The following is a 19,454-nucleotide window of genomic DNA, read 5'->3' on the forward strand; positions in this document are numbered from 1 at the left end:
CTACTTACTGCACCCCCTGTTTTCTTGGTTTGACTAGCATTATCAGAGCTGCAGACAGCCCTGTTTCTTCACCCAAGATAAGTAGCCTTGGCCCATCCCCGTCAGTTTAAATGCAATTCAGCGCGTCTTTACATCACCATGACGGGCAAAGGAGAGAATAACGGAGACGGGCACTGATGTAAAGAAAAGCCTTTCTTTTTTTGGGTATATGACGGTGTTCAGCTATAGCTGATGAAACATTTGAGCTAGATTTGTTCACTTCATTTTCACATCCCTCTGAGCCAGTTAACTAAGAGTTCTGCTTGTAAGTAGAGGCCTTTGTATAAGGAAGGTAGTTATGTCTTGTGACAGGAAGAAGAGGATGAAGAAATCTGTATTGTGGCGGAGGACAAGGGCAGAGTGTGGTTTCTCTGGTTCTTCAGATAAAACAGATGTTTGGGGTTAGGATGTAGGATTCCTGGTCATATATTAAACCTTAGACGCAGCCGTGACCACAAAGACGTGTGCAGGTTTCAGGACTCATTTATAAAAAGGACTGAATATTGTGGCACTCCATTTTTGTAGTGAATATATTCTTTATTTTCATACACACATTTCCACATTTATCCTTGTTTATAAGATGCACCTTTTCTTTTAAAACAGTGTGTTCATCCTGCACATTCAGAATTTAAAATAAAGGGAGTAAAGGATCTGATCTCCCATCCTTTAGAAAGCTACCAATCAGGAATGCAACACATAAAACAAAGAGATCATAAGCACAAGAAGGACATCTCTATGACTAAAAGCTCTGTTTGCTACAACCCTGTTTGTACAAGAGTGTCCAAGTACAGTGGCAGACACTTGACAAACTAAAATCTAATATCAATGGATAGATCAGAACAGGATGTTTCCAGCAGCAGTCACCATCAGAAGCTCAGTGAGAGAAATACGTTTTTGCATTCCGTTTTAATACACTGGGAAACTGCACGGTGTAATACGAATAGTGTTATAAATCACTCATCTTGCACACAACTTCCTGCTGTCAGACCCCTGCATCAAAGCTCAGTGTGCTGCAGACACGTGCTGTGATAACATCTAATATCTGTCAAACTATATCACTATCCAGCAGCACATACTGACAGGAGCGATAACTGACTGCAGGCTCATACAGGAGCAGGGAGTGGGCTGACCAGCAGTTAGCAGCATGAGGCTGCTATTGTTGTACAGAGGCTATGGTTAATACTGACTGGCAGTCAGTAGTCTGCACATGCTAATGGTAAAATGGCACTACGAATGATGAATGAAACAAAGAGATACAAACACTTTTTTTTTTTTCATTCCTGATTTGTGGCGAAATCCAAACGTGCTTCAAATTTCAGTTTCTCCCATCAGGACAAGCTGACCTTTCAGTACTGAAGTCATATCCAAACAGCATAAAGGAACAACATAAGATGTATAAAATACAATTAACTGTTGGCAAATGTGGAGCCATTCTAAAACTTTTATTTACACTGATGAAAAATGATTACAGTAATGGGGGAGTAAAGTAATGCTGTGCACCAGCTCACTGTTCTTCTTTATAGTTGCAACAGCACAGTTGGGGCGCTGACTTATCGCTGTCACAGATCAGTGTGTTTCCTACTTTCTGAGTACACACACACACACACACACACACACACACACACACACACACACACACACACACACACACACACACACACACACAATGTGCTGCACTTCTACAAAACAGTCGCGTCAGTGACAACAAACAAAAAGAAGAAAATTCGCCACATTGTAACTGCTCAGTTATTAAGCATAGTGAGTTAGTCATGCCAACTGTTTTGCCGTGCTACAGTTACGGGAGCAGTGTGTCTGTTTGTGTGTGCGTGTGTGTGAGACAGAAGACGCTAAAGAAAAGAGTGACACAGTGGGGTGACTGAGAGCATGAGGCAGGTCACATGAATGGCGTGCTGACACAAGGAGATCTCATTTTGTGGCGGGGCAAACATTTGCTGTTACTGTGAAGCAGAAAAGGTGCAGGGAAGCTCTAAGCTGGACTTAAATGAATAGAATGAATTATGTTTATTATGTTTGAAGAGCCACGTGTGTCTGTACAGTAATTATGAAGCTTCACCTGCATCTGAAAGCGGAAAAGAGGAACTGTTGATCGACTGTTTCCAAAGGAACAAAAAAAGAAAAAACGAAATCAGCATATGTTAAATATGAAGTTAATATATTCTAGTATTTTTGTGTCTTTATGCTTGGCTAAGCTAAGCAGCTGCAGGCAGCAGCTTTATTTACAATACACAACAGTGATACCTTCTTATTTTACTCTTGACAACAAAGTAAAGTTCTTGTGAAACTTTCCCGTGAGGGCTGGTGATGCTGAAACCTTTGAGTATGCTGTGCAAAACTCATTCACGCTTCCTCCCTTCAATCAGTCATATAAATGAAGCATCCTGGGTATGACTCAACAAGTGCAAACCTTCTTGGAGCTGCTGAAATTAATCTGAAATCAATACGCAAATAAACATGAGACCAAAAAGAGGTCCGACTGGAACTTGACACATTTGGTTTCTACAGTGTAACACAGCTAAACAGTTCATCAATCAAATCAACATCAAGATAACCTGCTAGCTAGCTTGTTGACCTCAAATGAAATCCACTGAAAAAAGAAATGTTTCAGTAAATTTCACACGGTACTTAATGAGGCTGCAGCAGTCAAAGCGGTGTATTATGAAGGCGTAAGTCTACAGAGAGAGAAAGACAGTGGGTTTCTGAGGTGAAGTAGCTGTACTGCAGTTGCTGTTGGAGATGTGTGGATGGGGCAGAGCTCGGTGCAAGCACTTTCCATAGTTGAGGCACAGAGAGGGGTTATTCTTCAGATGTGTATCAGTGTGTGTGTGTGTGTGTGTGTGTGTGTATGTGTGTGTGTGTGTGTGTGTGTGTGTGTGTGTGTGTGTGTGAATGGGCATGTGTGTTGGGAGACTGTAAGAAGGCAGATGGTTTAGCAGGCACAGCCCCCATGGCTCTCTGAAGGTGAGTCTTTAAGGCCTTGGTTCCTGTGGTTGGATATGAGATTGGCCTCTCCTTCCATGCTCTCATTCATCTTCTCACAGATAACGTCCACTAGACGTTCAAACACCTGCTTGACATTGATGTTGTCCTTTGCGCTGGCCTCAAAGAACTGAAAACCTGAGGTGAAGCAAAGGCACAGACAAAACTAAATGTTGTTTCAGTTGATGTGCTATGAAGAAATAGATGTATGGATCTCAAATCATACAGAGAACCAAAATCAAATGTGTCTGTAAACTAAAGACAAATAATATTGTGAAAGTAAGAGTTTTTACCTAGCTCCTCAGCCAGCCGTTGACCATCCTCTGTGGGTATAAGCCTGTCATCCTCCAGGTCACACTTGTTACCAACCAGGATCACCTGAGCATTGTCCCACGAGTATGTCTTGATCTGCGTTGCCCTGAAAGACCGAAGCACAATTGCCATGTCTACATGATCAACAGCAGAAAAGATGTACACTATTTTGCCAAAGGTATCTTCTTGTCAGCCTTCACATGCATATGAAATACTGAATATTATACAATTGAATATTAACCCTTAATCCAGAAGATTTAATATTCAACTCTTCTGGGAAGGCTTTCCACAAGGTTTAGGAGTGTTTATGGGAATTTTTGACCCACACAGCACATTTTTAAGGTCAGACACTGATGTTGGATGAGAAGGCCTGGCTCACAGTCTCCGCTCTAATTCATCCTAAAGGTGTTTTGTCAGGTTGAGGTCAGGACTCTGTGTGGCCAGTCAAGTTCTTCCACACCATCCATGTCTTTATGGACCTGCTTTGTGCACTGGTGTGCAGTCATGTTGGAACAGGAAGGGGCCATCCCCAAACTGTTCCCACAAAGTTGGAAGCATTAATAGTTCCTTTCACTGGAACTAAGGGGCCAATCCCAACTCCTGAAAAACAATCCCACCTCATAACCCCCCTCCACCAAACTTTACACTTGGGACAATGCAGTCAGACAACTACCGTTCTCCTGGCAACCACCAAACCCAGACTCATGCATCAGATGGAGAAGTGTGATTCATCACTCCAGAGAAACACGTCTCCCCTGCTCTAGAGTCCAGTGGCGGCGTGCTTTACACCACTGTATCCAACACTTTGCATAGTTCTTGGTGATGTAAGGCTTGGATGCAGCTGCTCGGCCATGGAAACCCATTCCATGAAGCTCTGTACACACTGTTCTTGAGCTAATCTGAAGGCTGCATGAAGTTTGGAAGTCTGTAGTGACTGACTCTGCAGATAGTTGGTGAACTCTGTGCACTATGCACCTCAGCACTGTGTTTAATGTGTTAATAAAACACAATGCTGTAGTTTTGAAAGCAAAATGTTTTCTTATTCTTGCTTGATACAGGATTTCATCTGCGCAACATTTTCATTTTATAATGCATCAAATGTTTTCAGTATGTGACAGATCTTGAACTGTGTTCTTATAGGAACCCACATGGTCCCTCCCCTCTGCAGTTTGAGACGTGGCATTCATGATTTCCACATTTTGAATAGTTGAGGCCACAGAACAGTTTTCCACTTGACCTTAGACTATGGTTTAGGCCAATGACTGCCAGTTACATGACATTAACCTGCATATGAGGCTGCAGTGATGAATTGTGTTCACTGAGAATAGTATTCAGAAGGGTTCCTGAGCTCATCCACTTCAACTGTTAGTTGTACCTGTTGTTAATGCAGTTTTGTTTATGAATGGATTTCTGGTATCCCTTCTACAATGAGCAGGTATACAATTTCTTAGTTTCAGTATTCTATTTGTTGCCTTTGTACTGTTTGTACTATTTTTAATTAAATACAGGCTTCAGTGTAAAAAGCAGCTGAATTTGTTGCTGATCAATGGTTGATGTGTTGGACAACAACAGTGTAGCTTTGCCTCTGTACACCACCGCTGTGGATCTAAGTTATACAAATATGAATTACAGCCATTTTATACAGTCCCCCAGTTTCAGAGGTTCAAATTTATTGGGACAAATGAGCATAAATTTAAAATAAAAACTCTTTTAAATCCTTGGATGAAATGCTGTGCAGTCAGTGACTCCCTGAAGTCTTGAAACCATGGACATCACCAAATGCTGTTTCCTCCTTTGTGAGGCCTTTACTGCAGCCACCCTCAGCTGCTGCTTGATTTTGAGTCTCTCTGCATTCACCTTTGTAACTGAAAAGCTGCTCTGCTGCAGGGGTACTCAGTTTAAATTTAAGGAGGAATTTAACAAAGGTCCAGAATATCATAAAATTCCACATGAATTACAATTTATTTTCAATCATCCTAACAGCTCTATCAGGGTCTGTATACAGTCAGCAGCTGCCTATCATATAACACAAAGAAAATGCAATGCAAGAGTATTTCAACAATGTTTATTATTAATTTTCACAATGAATCTAAAAAAATGTTTTGTTTTTGTTTTTTTTTTAAGTAAAAGAAGATTTGCATTTAGAAATAAAAAAGTGCTTCATTTAAAATGATGAAAAGGTATAGTTTGAATTTTCCCTTTTCTTCTTTTTCCTTAACTACATTTCATGTGTAAACCATCGCAGCTTTAACCCCTCTCTCTGTTTCCCTGACGTACTTCTGTGGACTTTTACATCTCAGCTCCTCGTTTTCTCTGCATAAAGGATTTGATTGGTTGAGTAGCATCACGTGGGATTTGTGCAGAGTAAAATAAAAATGATCGTACAAAATCTGATAGGTCTGGGTCTGGATCTGGACCGTGGTCCATTTACTGGTGACCTAGGCTCTGTTGGGTTGAGATCAGGTGACTGACTTGGTCATTTTAGAATATCTCATTTCTTTGCCTTGAGAAACTCTTGGGCTGCTTTTGCAGTTTGCTTTGTGACGAGCTGATCAGTTTTTGGTTGAATCTGAGAGTATAACCTGTACACTTCACAGTTCATCCTGCTGCTTGTATCAGCAGTCACATCATCAATAAACATTAGTGACCTGATTATGGTATGAGCATATTATACAGGCCATAACACTGCCTCCACCGTGTCTGACAGACGATGTGGTTTGCTTCAGATCGTGAGCTGTTTCTCTCCTTCTCCAAACTTTTCTCTTTCCATCCTTCTGGTGCAAGCTCATCTTGGTTTTATCTGTCAGATATTTTTTTTCTGCACTGTGCAGGCTCTTTAGATGTTTCTCTGGCAAAGTCTAATCTGGCCTTCCAGTTCTTGAATGTAACCAGTGGTTTACACCTTGTTGTAAACCCTCTGTATTTCCATTCATGATGGCATCTCTTGTTTGTAGACTTTGCCAATGAGCCTCCTGCCTCCTCAAGACTGTTCCTGACTTGTTTAGCTGTTGTGAAGTGTTTTTCTTAACCAAGGAAATAATTCTGTGATTGTGCACTTTAGTTGTCTTCTGTGGTCTTTCAGGCCTTTTGATTTTGTTGAGCTGATCAGTGCATTCATTCTTTTGAGAATGAACCAGATTGTTGATTTGGCCACTCCTAAAGGTTTCGCTGTCTCTCTGCTATGTTTAGTTGTTTTTTTTTTCAGCCCAATGATGGCCTCCATCACGTGCACTGACATCATTGGCATCATCTTTGGCCTCATATTTAAAATTACAATAAAACGCTATAAAAGTAAGGCAACAGGCCTCACCTGGCCAAGAAACTGCTTGTCTATTTAATTTTGAACCTCTGAAAATGGGGGACTCTGCAGAAAAATGGCTGTTATTTGTAAGCAAATGCAAAATATTTTGTTAAACCCCTTGAATTAAAGTCTGCAGTTCAATCACATCTTATGTGTTTAATTTAAAATCCACTGTGCTGCTGTACTTTGCACACCATATTATTTTATGACTCACTTTACTTTCATAACTGTCCACACGATGGCACTACCACACCAAGAACTCCTGCATATTCCACGGCCCAACTTCACACTTTGCATAAAAGACTTGATTTTTAATTTTTATTATTATTATTTTTTTTTTAAGGTAAAACAAAATGACAGAACATAACCTAAGCTAGCTGGTACTGACAGACAAAAACTTTTCAGCCATCCAAGACTCACCAGTCCTGAACTGCACTGAAGGAGTCCTGGTTAGTGATATCATACATGAGCAGGAAGCCCATGGCTCCTCTGTAGTAGGCTGTGGTGATGGTACGGTAGCGTTCTTGTCCAGCTGTATCCTGTAATTATACACACAGACACGGCCAGTCAGACGCTTCATTCATTCTATGTTTCATACACTTCACATTTTTACAGTTAAAAAAACCTCTTAATACATGATTTTAAACCACAAGGGGGCAGTACTGTCAAAGCTGCAGCCTTGGCCTTTTGCAGCAACAGTTATCTAAGGTGTCAGCTTTGACTTGACACTACTCAGTTCAGGTGGAGCAAATCCAACAGTCAGCCATTGCAGTAAGTGGTTTACTGCATTAACACTATAATTTGGAAACTTCTTGCAGATTTTAAGCAGAATGTGGGGGTACAAGGTGCCCTGCTATGTCTCCGCATACCTGTCAGGTACCACTTCACTGTTGCCATGTTTTAAATATGTTCATTATAAAATATATTTTTAACTGGAAGTTTGTTATGGTTATTAATGATGTAACTTAATGTTTTAATCCAGATGTTTGGCTTCAGTGTTCAGGTGTCACCTGACTCAGTATATGGCCCCCCCCCCCCAAAAAAAAGAAGCATTTTCACTGTTAGTACCCCTAGCTGGGAATCATTAGCTTTAGTAATCCTTACCAGTGTTGGTTAGCTAAGCCACCCCCCCCCCCCCCCCCCCCCCAAAAAAAAAAAAAAACCTGACATGACCTGTGATGTCAAGATTCCAATTCAAGTTATTAAAACTGTTTTAAGTTAAATTCATGTTAGATTTGAATTTGGTTTCATTTGTAGTAGTAAGCAGTAAAAATGAGACAGATAGTTCCAGTTAGACATGTACTGGTAAATCTGAGGCTGGGTCAAGCCTCAGCTGCACTCTGTGAGACCTTCTTGTGGTTCTCTTCTTCCAAACCAACCGCCTTCTTTCCCTCAAAATGCCATTTTACCGCTCTGCACAGTCCACCGGAAGATGGCATTTAGATGCTAGCTCCTGTCCTGCCACAGTCATTTCTCATCAAACCAGGACTCGTGGCTTGGATTACCAAGCAGCTGGAGGCGGTGTGTAATATCACAGACAGCAGCTCCGTTTATTGGACGACTGAGGCATAAAACATCAAACAGGTAGACTGACTTGGCTGATTACCTCGCCTCCACTCTCATGGCGCCTTGGTAACCTTTCTAAAGTCCTTAATTTGCATCGGGGGCCTGTGCGTGTCTGATGTTTTCCTCATTTTGTTGAGGCGGACGAGTGGGTTGTCCAGGTAACCAGAGGCCATTGAAGGTTATGAATGTTCCATTACAGCAAGGACCGCTCTACGTGGACAACTAAGGTGATCATTCTCACTTTACAAAATGACCAGCACAGAGGCCGGCCTGCTGCTTAAACCCCTGCGGCAGAGAGCCTGAGCTTTATTCCTTAATCTTTCCAGAGTCTGCTCTGTCAGGGCTTATTTTTGTTTTAGCAACGTGTGATATATCCCAGGTCCATCTTTATCTCATCCACGCAGCGATGATCAAATATTTGGCAGCATAATGATATTACTAACCAAACAGTCAGTCTCCAGGGTTGCTACAATAAACCCCAAACAGTAAACAAAAGCTGCTCCCTTGTGTGTGTGTGTATGTGCGATGACAGATAGGGAGGAGTTTAAATTAGGCTTGTGCACAGTCAGAGGCTCCGACGTCACCGGGACCCTGATCTTTAAATGTGCGTCACCTGCGTTGATATAAGCAACCGGCACGAAGCAGAGGCACACACAGGACATCGCCCCCTGGGATAGCACACATGACAAATATGTGGATGTATTTATGGTAAATGTGCAAAAGGTGTGTGTGTGTGTGTGTGTGCTTGATGAATAGAAATGTATTTCCATGACATGTGAGTGTGGATGTAAACAGTATGTGTGCACAGTGTGATCATATTGTACATGAGTTCCTGGACTGTGTGTACATTTATTTACTGTGCACGGGCCACGTGGTGTGTTGTCAGGCCAGTTTCCATGATACACACCAGTGGGGCTGGCAGCTGGCGCAGTGGGTTAATCTACGACACTCTTTGTCAAAGGGTCCGGTGAATTCTCTTACACATGGTAGCCAACTTCGGTTTAGCATTCCTGAATTATTTCAGAGTTGATTATTAACGCAACATAAGGGAGGACTTGTATTAAGACATGCCTGCTGCTCCCACACCCTTTAAATACACGGCTACGTTTGAAGTATATCCTCACTACGGCTCAGTCAGACGCTGATAAGGAACTTCCTCTGCTTCCTGAGCCCAGGAAATACCAGGTTTCTTTGTCATCCATCAGTACTTCAAGGCTGCTTCTTTAAAAAAAAACAAAACAAAACACTGTACTCTAATTACAGAATAGAAAGTATACAGTCATTTTTTTCTTCCTCCTCACCAGCTGTTAGAATAACACCACTAGCATTGCATGTCACTTATGAGAAACACATGTTTAGTCATGCAGGTGTGTGCTTTGGTGTGGCGTGTTCTCTGCTGCTGATTCATTTTGGTCACTGTTTGTAGATCATGCACTGGCTCACAGATTGTTGGTTCAAATGAATCATCTGTTTAACCAGCCTAAACAACGTATATCGACAGGATTTGTAGCGCAATGTGAGGAAAGGAGGGGTGCTGGGATACACCTTATAGTACAATATGGAAGCCTTACAATAATTCCAAAGTCCAGTTTTTTAGTAAAGCTGTCAGTGGAGCTAATTAATTGTAGAAGCTGGTTCCTGCTCTTTCTCAACAGTAAAAAGTGTAAAAGTGCTGTTTCAAAAAATTGGCACATTTATTTAAAGGTACCTAATATGTTTCTCTAAAGGTGGGATTTTAAAATGAGAACAAAAAGAAACTCAAGCAAGTCAAGTCAACAGCAGGGGCTTTTTTCCCCCTAACCTCGGTCCGGTAATGCAATAATGCAACCATCTATCCATTTACTTATTTTAACCAGTTATCTCCGGTGGGGCTTCAGCCTATCACAGCTGACTTTGAGCTGGACATGTAGGCAGCACTTCATGGATATAGACAGCCATTCACACTCACATCCAGCCCAGTTTACACTCAATTAACCTTACAGGCAAGACTTTGGGCTGTGGCACCTGGAGAATATCCATGCAGGAATGGAAAAGACACCAGGCACATTGGAACACAGAACCTTACAATGCCACCATGTTGCAGCTAAATTTGAGTGACTTCACCGGATTTTACTGTAGACTTTAACCCCTTCAGTCACTGCACACACAGCGGTGTACATCGCTTTCCACAGACATATGTTGTACTGTAATATTCATTTTGTGACATCTCCTACCTAAAAATATTATGTAGGAAGAAGAGTTCCTGTGAAAGTTCCCGTATTGTGACCAAAGGGGATGAAAAAGGTGGAAAAAGTGAGATCAACCACTGAGGTTCCCACTGAAGCCCCACTTGAGCATTTTGTCTGTTGTTAAAGCGAGGCGTGGCTCAGACTCATATCGTAGTGACTTGTCAACATAAGCCCTGCTTTCTCATGTATTTCACTCTGAACAGGATAATAATTTACCAAATGAACATCACATTGTGCTGAAATGAATAATTACAACAGTAAACTCATTAAAGAAGTGTCTACTGAGGTCATAAATCAAGCGAGAAGCAGGGTTATTCTTTCATAGACTTCAGTGTAATTTGACTTCTCTTTGCAACTAGAGAGGAAGTCCCCTAAAGGTAAGACTGTGCAATTAAATTAAAATTAAATTACAATCATGGCTTCTAATGTTATGAAAAAAAGAAATATCCATCCATCCATTCACTTCCTTTTCAGGGTTGTGGGGAGGCTGGAGCCTATTCCAGCTGTCACAGGGTGAGAGGCAGGGTACACCAGGCTGCCATCTGTTGCAGGGCCAACAAAAGAAATAATCTAGACAAAACTATTACTTTGCCCCTTCTTTTACGGCGGTGTGCTTTCACCCTTCTCTAAAACATGTGGTGTTCAGCTTGAGCTGAGGTGATAGAACGAAAGAAATCCAGAAAACAAGAAATACAACTCGATTTTTGTTATCTGTGAAGTTTTCAAAGGTTTCAAAAGTTGGGTTATTGTGTTAAATATATTCAAGACCTTAATAGTGAGCAAAATAATAATGATCTTTTTTTCCATAATTGAGCTCTCCTATTTAGAAGACACCCACATTGGCTTCACTTTCCAAACCTTTTCAGAGGCTGCATCCTCTCTACAGTACATTGTCTTTTATATATAGACTGACATTCTGGCCTGCAGAAGACATTATACAGCTGCTGTAAGGCTTTCTACATAAAAAACAAGCCAAACTGTTCAACAACTTATAAATGTGACTTAATATTTTTTTGTCTTAATGGCATAGCTGCTAGGGAAAGTAACATCTGCCATCCAAAGAAACCACAAATGAATGAAAAGCAACAACAAATTCTCAAGAATCATGTGTTAAACATGTATGACAAACTGAGTTAGTAAAGAGGAACACTGGTCTGAAATTAAGCAACAACATTAACTGTCAAACACAACAAGCAACAGTAACAGCTGCAAACTGCAGCTTAAAAAATACACTATATTGCCAAAAGTATTCACAGGTGTTCCAATCACTTCCATGGCCACAGGTGTATAAACCAAGCACCTAGGCATGCAGACTGCTTCTACAAACATTTGTGAAAGAATGGGTCACTCTCAGAGCTCAGTGAATTCCTCACTAATAAATATTCCACAGTCAGCGATTGGGAACAACAGCAACACAGCCATGAAGGGGTAGGCCACCTAAAATCAGAGCAGGGTCAGTGGATGCTGAGGTGCATAGTGCACAGAGGTCACCAACTTTCTGCAGAGTCAGTCACTACAGACCTCCAAACTTCATGTGTCCTTCAGATTAACTTGAGAACAGTGTGTAGAGCTTCATGGAAAGGGTTTCCATGGCTGAGCAGCTGCATCCAAGCCTTACATCACCAAGCACAATACAAAGTGTTGGATGCAGTGGTGTAAAGCACGCTGCCACTGGACTCTAGAGCAGTGGAGACGTGTTCTCTGGAGTGATGAATCACACTTCTCCATCTAGCATTCTGATGGATGAGTCTGGGTTTGGCATTGTCTGTCTGCATTGTGTCAAGTGTAAAGTTTGGTGGAGGGGGGATTATGGTGTGGGGGTATTCTTCAGGAGTTGAGCTCAGCCCCTTAGTTCCAGTGGAAGGAACTCTTAATGCTTCAGCATACCAAGACATTTTGGACAAAATTCCCAGAAACACTCCTAAACCTTGTGGAAAGCCTTTCCAGAAGAGTTGAAGCTGTTATAGCTGCAAAGGTGAGCAGACATCATATTAAACCCTATGGATTAAGAATGTGATGCCACTCAAGATCATATGTGTGTGAAGGCAGACGAGAAAATACTGATGGTAACATAGCGTAGCTCAGTCAACACCTGAACGTCCCACCAACAAGGAAACATTATGTGTTAATCCAGCTGCAGGGCTATTGTATTGTTTCAGATGGTGTTTAACTCATGATACCATCACAATACCTTGCCTGCTATAAATACTGCACGCAACACATTGCATCACACTCTATATGTGATACATTACACAACAATTTTAAATGAATGCTTTTACTTTCTCAACCTTGAAAACATAAGACCCACTTACTGGCAAAAGGAATTTGTTCCCACACTCCTGCTACCACCAAACAAGAGGCCAGTGTCAGCATTATGGACGCACCTCAGGGGTCCAAACCTGTCCAATAAAGTCACTGTGCCCTCTCAGCTGAATTCTACTGATCCACTTCAGCTGTAAGTTGCACTAATTCATACAGTTTGGTAATGAAAAACATAAACGCCCACATCGCCGATTAGTTATTGCAGTGCAAGCTCAGTTTAATTATTCGGTGCACAGCAGTTTAGTGTTTTTCTGCAGCAATCATGGTAAACAGCAGGACTGAGGAGGGAACTAAGCAGATGGGCCTACGCAGGTCAGACTTTGGGAAATACCCCCCATGTCTCTGTGAAACTAAAAGGAGGTCATTCATCAGCTCATGCAGCTAGTTTTAAAGCATGGCGCAAAACAAATGGAAATGTCTTTTGAAGATATTGTGCGCTCACAGTCAACTGATCTAGTGTGCGGCGAGTTCATTGATCCACTTCAGCACCCAGAGAAAATGTCTCTCCTGTCTGTCTCTTGTTTTGCTTCTGCAATCTAAGACAAGAGATGTTTCACTTTTATAACCACAGCTACATTTCTCTATGACTGTACTATGCATGTATGGTTGCAATTATGCATAGCATGTGTGAGCGCAAGCACTTTGTTTTTAATGGAATAGCAAACTGACTTGAGCTGAATGCCCCTGTCAAAGTTGGCTGCCCCTCCTGCTGCCACGAGGCCAAAGTATTTTTAAGTGGAGCCGCAGTTTAGAATTAGAATCGTTTTGTCAAAACACATTTTATATTTAAATAAAGAGGACATTATAATCCACGGTAGGGAATGCCTTTCCAACTTGGCATCCAGATGACCATCATCAGCAGACAAAGTCTGCAGCGAGCTAGTGAACAGTCATGTACTGCATTTAGCAGCTGAACATCCAGATATTAATCATAAGATTTAGTAGAAGTTGTATCCTTTAGGCTAACAAGTTCACCATACAAAATATTAGAGAATATTATAATTATACCATATTTTAACTTGTGTCAAAACGCACTTGCAGCAATTTTCATGAAGGCACGGTACCAGTAGATCTAAGGTAAGACAGGTTCTCTTTAATCCTGGCTACTAATCAGGATTCGTAACACCAATTAAAGCTGCAGTAAGCATAAATATAAAAATGCAGAATTTGGCGGGGGGGGGGGGGGGGGGGGTTCCCAGCTCTCCCATCTCTTTGGGTTCAAGCCCTGCTCTCCAAGAGGAAAATCCCCTCCTGAAATAATAAACCATTATGCCACCAATCCATCTCCTTTATACATCTGTTTAAACTTAGCAGATACTTGATAAAGGGTAGGATATATGAATGTGTATAAGACATGAGGAAGCCATGCTTTTTACACTTAGAAACTTCCCAGATTCAACTTGCACATCTGCCCAACCGCATTTCGAGAAAAATGTTTTAAAAAGTCAAAAAGAGGGCAAGGAGTGAAAGACTTAACACGTTCTTTGCTAGTGATGCAATAAAATCTCAAAAAAGTATGGAGCATCCACTCTGATTTACAACAGCTTATGGTAGAGTGCACAGGGAGCTCAGTTGTAGCACCAACAAAAAAGCAGAATGAACTAATTGCTGTAGTTTAGCAGACAAAACCTCTTGTTTAGGCCGTATTTTTGCCTTTTACAAATACAAATACTGCAGCGTGTCAAAACCACAGTGTGACACATCTTAAATCTACCCACCCAGATCTGCAACTTGATCCTCTTGTCATTGCGGAAGACGGTCTTGACCTTGAAGTCGATGCCCACGGTGCTGACGAAGGCGGAGGTGAAGGAGTCGTCCGCATAGCGGAACAGGAAGGAGGTTTTCCCCACGCTGCTGTTGCCAATGATCAGCAGCTTGAACATGTAGTCAAAGTTCTGATCGGCCGCATCCTTCTGCGAGGGCTGCTGCTGGAGCCGCGACTCGGTTGATGCCATCTGGAGGGTTGGGAGAAGGGAAAGTCAATCTGAGAAATTAAGATAACCTAAAGAACTTGCTGAAAACGCCTTACTAAAAGCATCTAATAGCGTAACAACTGCACTGTTGCTGAGAATATTTCTCCATGCACTGGCCTGACACTGCATGGACGGACAGTCGACCCAGTGCCTCTGATCACAGCTGTCACTGGCATGAAAAAATGTTCACTTTACAATGGTATGATTACAGATTTCAACTGATGAAAAAAGGAAATCATACTTTTAAAGCAGCAGAGACAAGGAATTGATCGGCATTTTTGGATGCCAAAGGTTTCAGTTCAAGGGTAAAAGAAATCTGTGGTGTTTTTTTTTTTTAAGAACTCGTGAAGGGTAGCAGTTCACAGAGTCACATAGCAGCCCACCAGCAAAGATGAATATTGTTTAAATGGCTTCAAACAATGTAGAATTAAAGTAATTTAAAAAAATGTTTGGTAAAATACCCCATAAGGCACCTTTAACGCCTTAACTTGGAGCGCATACTTAAACCAGCATTAGAATAAAAAGTCTTTGACAGATGTTGATGAGATTAAATTATGTTGTAACATAATTAAAAGAAACTGTAACTGAGATATATATTAGTTTGATGTATGTCCCAACATGGAGGTAATATGTAATAATCAAGTTCTGACACATATACATACTGAAAGTTTCATTTCAACTAAATTACAGGAAGTTCTGCCATCTGTCCACTGGCTTCATTAGACCCTTCATTAATCTCAGTGTAATCTCCTCTGGAAGCAGGTGTGAGATTACCTGCCATTAACCTTTTATTGTCAGTCAACCAAACACAGATAGGAGGAGGAGGAGGAGGGCGGCCGCACAGCTTTGGCTGCGAAAAGGCGAGCACAGAGCTGGCCGTGTGTGTCTTTTCAAACAAACACGCACACACGGCGGATCAGATCAATCGCCGCAGCTCAGCCCTGCCTCTCTCTGGTGAGACCCGTCTCCGTGGAAACCAGACTTTGACTCAGCTGCCCGCAAGACCCATTAGCGGTCAAAGCAGTCGGTACGCTCAGCTTTTAACCGGCCAGATGGAGGTCTCCAGAGCTTGACAGACATATTACCACGAAGGCTAAAACAAAAAGAAAGAGGAGCAAAGACAGCTTTCACTCTGTCCTGTCACAGTAATTGCAGTCCAGGGCATAAGAGGACAAGTCCATGTTTTTCACTTGTCAAGAACTTATGTCATAAAACTGATGCATCCGTATCTGTAAGCCTTCACCTATGAATTATTTTCTGGTTGCTAACAGAAAATATATATTATTTGTTTTGTTTTTAAAGCAGCTGCAGTTTAGATGAAGAGTTCATCCAGACAAAACCTCATTTCAGCTGAACATTTTCAAATGACCTCTATACAGCACACTGTATAGTAGAACACTGTGCTGAGACCTAGGCATACTTGCTATACCCACAGGGTCACAGTTGAAAATGAGATTTGAGACATTTAGCTGAGAATCTATTTTTTAATTGCATTAAAGCCAAATTTTCATGACCTGGTAATTAAATGTTGATTCTTTTTCTTTTGTAATGTCATAAATTATAATAAATTAGCCAAAAGCCAGAAATGATCTGTAACGTGGCTGGAGTAAGTCTTCCATTCAGTAACAGGCAAACCTGTACCTTGATATTTGCATATAGGAAACTAACACCGTATCCAAGTACAAAATGTCCCCTCCTCTTATTATTATGAGGGAATAAAAAACTTTTTATTCCCTCAGTGGGTTGAGTAAAATTCATAACATAGTTTTCATTTTCTTGGTCCCCTCTGTGACACGCCACTCAAACCTGAATATATTCTAATATTTTTCATACACTGTCCTGAAACTCCTTGCAACACATACGTGTTGTCACAGACTATTAACCTTTATTATTGCAAACGATGCCTCAATTACAATTTTCAAACTGCAAATATACTGTGTAATACCCCCAGAATCCTTTTAAACTGAAAACTGTGTTTCTGGGTATTAAAGGCTTGGGCCCAAACCACATCTCCCAGTTCTTTCTAATCTCTCAGGACAGTGGCTGTGAAACCCCCAAATCACATGATGCCCGTGCAACTCGAGGTACATTTTTGTGCACATAACTTTGATTCACTCACTTTAAAATGATGAAACTTCCACTCTACTGAGCTCAGCTGAAGCTGGAGGTAAACCCTGTCACATGTCTCTCGTGTTTACTGTGCAGCCTAGAGTGTCTGCAGGCAGAAGCGGACTCAAATAGGCTGCTGGCATTTCTTGAAATTTAACTTACTCATTACATGCTGTAGAAATGACAAGAATTTAAAGCGTTTTTCCTGTTGTGGTGTTGCTCAGATCTGCAGTGTCAAGTGACTTATGAGTATGCAAATTAGTTTAAAAAAAAAAAAAGGCAGCTGCAAGGCAGCGCAGTTATAAAAGCCTTCTTTGCATGTTGAGAGCGCCTGATGGTGTCTCTGAAAGCAGTAGATCAATAAGAGGCAACAAAAGCATCTTATTCAAACACCATAACATAACCTGACCAGGTCTCACTTGAACAGCTGGGGCGACTAACACGAGCACCTGCTCTCACTCCACAGACTGCCATCCTTGCATGAAGTGAAACTGGCCATTCAGTGAGCCGCAGAGTGGATGAGAGTGGGAGCTCCTTTATTGCACAAAGGAGCGTCATTATCCCCAGTAAAACAAATAGAGGCCATTACGGGATATAGAGCCTGATGGTAGTGCGGCCGGGTCCCTCAGCTGGCATTGTTTGCTGAGCCAGGAGCCAGCGGGCTGCCTGAACCAACAGGAAATGACCGTTATCGATTAGTTGGCAGCGGTACATCTGTTCTCTCATTAGGAGAAGGACCGAGACACAAACACAGATGGGCAGTTCAGGCTTAGGCAGGAGTATTATTTCAATAATTGGAGGGGGGGGCTAAAAACAAATAACAGCTTACTCCATGTCAAACATATTTCCTGTAAAATTAGTGCGAGGAAAAATAACAGCTATTATTACTGTGTAGGGATAAGCCTATTAGTCCTAAAACAGGCAACATGGAAGTTTTAGTGAAGGTTCCCAGTTAGTAGTCGGACATGAAGGAAGTGCTGTGCAGGAAAAACAGCCTGAGGGTAAGAAACGTACCTTTTTTTTTTTTGCGGAAGAAAGGAAACGTCCAACTCGGCTCTAGATATCTTCCGCCCGGGTAAGATGCGGAGCAAAAGAGCCTATCAAAGTCTTCCAACTAAGTGCACCTCAAATGTCCCTTCCAGTTCCAGAGGCAGCAGCACCCGCAGTAGACCTGTTTCCCTTCCTCAACAGGCTGCTTTCTTTTCCGGTGTTCACGGACTAAAAAGCTGCTCCCGGATCTCGGTTTGTGTACAAAGCTTGACTCTGAAGCTGTGGCTCTCTGAAGCAGCCTTAAACGCCACGACTCTGTGTAGGTCTGCCTCCAGCCCGAGGTGCACAGAGGGCTGTCCGTGCGTGCGCCGCCGCGGCACTTAAGCACACACCCTGAATACACAGCACAATTTTTAATATCCCTACGCGGGCTACAGGTGCCTATCCAGATGTGAAGGGCTCAATAGTTGCTATATTATATTATAGCCCATTGTAACTCATTGTAGACTGTCATTTTCCTCTTATTCCTATATTTTCACCGTCAGCAGTGCAAAATTAAAGTGGTAGGGAAGCCCTCCCACACTCCGTGACCCTGTGATGTTTACATTAATTGTTCCGTTTTTGTGAAAGAAGCTATAGGGTATCTTCCTTTCCCCCCAAAGAGTTGGGTGATAAGATCACTACACACTCTATGCAGTAAATATAAAGGTAGGCCTACTAAAAGCAGCTGTTGTCAGTATGGAGATTAAAACTGGGGGAAACAGCTAACCTCTCTCTGTTTAATAAATGTAATCCCTGTACAAGCGCCTGTTAGCACAGGCCTCTGTCATTTTAAACTAAACTAACAGCAAAGAGGAGTCACCAGTTATTGGCAAGCTTGTTGCTTTTAAAAAAAACTGCATCTGGAAAGAAATAGCACATAAAACAAACAATGTGTTGGTTACATACTTCAGTTATTGTACGCGTTAAATGAAAGAGCTCTAACCTGTGCTTGCAGGCATCTTCTGTTACTTGTAAACAGAGGCAGGTTGGCAGTTACCCCCTTTCCCCCCCTCATGATTAGCCCTTTAACCTTACATACACATGAACCCATTAAGTATAAAAATAGATACTCTGAGTGGTGCAAATATTGTACATCCTGTATAATGACAATAAAGGCATTCTATTCTATTCTAAGAGAGAAAATGTATCTTTACAGTACTATCACAAACATTTGTGACACAGAGCTTTGCGTGTTTTGTTTTTCTGGTGCTCAGTGCAGAAAGCTTGATAATGGCTGAGGCAGAGGTGTCTCAGAGCTGGCCTTAATGCTTATCCCAAAGTGAGCAGCCCAGTCCTTTGACAAATGATACCTTCTATTAGGAGCTCAATGTTTTATGATGCACAGGTGCATTATCCATCACTGAAATCAGACAATTGCAAATTGGGCCTATTTCCACATTAGACAAGATGGAATAAAGCAGCTTGAGATTTCCAGACTCATAATTAATTTAACACACTGTATTACTGCAGGGCTGCACTGCAGTGCCACCGCAGCTCTAAATGATGGTGCCCAAACTAGCAGGAGTTTTCAGAACAGTGACTGCCGCAGAGGCTCTGACTTTCTCCAAAACAAAT

At 41.7% G+C, this 19,454-nt stretch overlaps 1 protein-coding gene across 2 annotated transcripts; it reads right to left on the bottom strand.

Moving 5' to 3' along the window:
• Window positions 1–1,664: 1,664 nt before the first annotated feature.
• rab3db (RAB3D, member RAS oncogene family, b) lies at window positions 1,665–18,191 on the bottom strand. Of its 2 annotated transcripts, none has more exons than XM_030735600.1 (5): window positions 17,866–18,191; window positions 14,484–14,722; window positions 7,070–7,188; window positions 3,330–3,454; window positions 1,665–3,174 (listed from the first exon to the last, which is right to left on the bottom strand). In XM_030735600.1, the coding sequence occupies exons 2-5, from the start codon at window positions 14,718–14,720 to the stop codon at window positions 2,987–2,989; spliced, it is 669 nt and encodes a 222-aa protein (XP_030591460.1). In that variant the 5' UTR covers window positions 14,721–14,722; window positions 17,866–18,191; the 3' UTR covers window positions 1,665–2,986. The 2 variants fall into 2 exon arrangements, with proteins under 2 accessions (XP_030591460.1, XP_030591461.1); XM_030735601.1 differs by having other exon boundaries at window positions 14,484–14,720; window positions 17,862–18,191.
• Between the last annotated feature and the right edge of the window lie 1,263 nt (window positions 18,192–19,454).

The sequence above is a fragment of the Archocentrus centrarchus genome, chromosome 8, assembly GCF_007364275.1.
Source record: "Archocentrus centrarchus isolate MPI-CPG fArcCen1 chromosome 8, fArcCen1, whole genome shotgun sequence".
Classification (NCBI taxonomy): Eukaryota; Metazoa; Chordata; class Actinopteri; order Cichliformes; family Cichlidae; genus Archocentrus; species Archocentrus centrarchus.

Coding starts and splice junctions, on each gene's coding strand:
- rab3db (XM_030735600.1), bottom strand. CDS start 14,720: ATGGCATCAACCGAGTCGCGGCTCCAGCAGCAGCCCTCGCAGAAGGAT. Junction 3,455..7,069: donor TTCAGTGCAGTTCAGGACTG/GTGAGTCTTGGA, acceptor TCGGTCTTTCAG/GGCAACGCAGATCAAGACAT. Junction 3,175..3,329: donor ACGGCTGGCTGAGGAGCTAG/GTAAAAACTCTT, acceptor GCTTCACCTCAG/GTTTTCAGTTCTTTGAGGCC.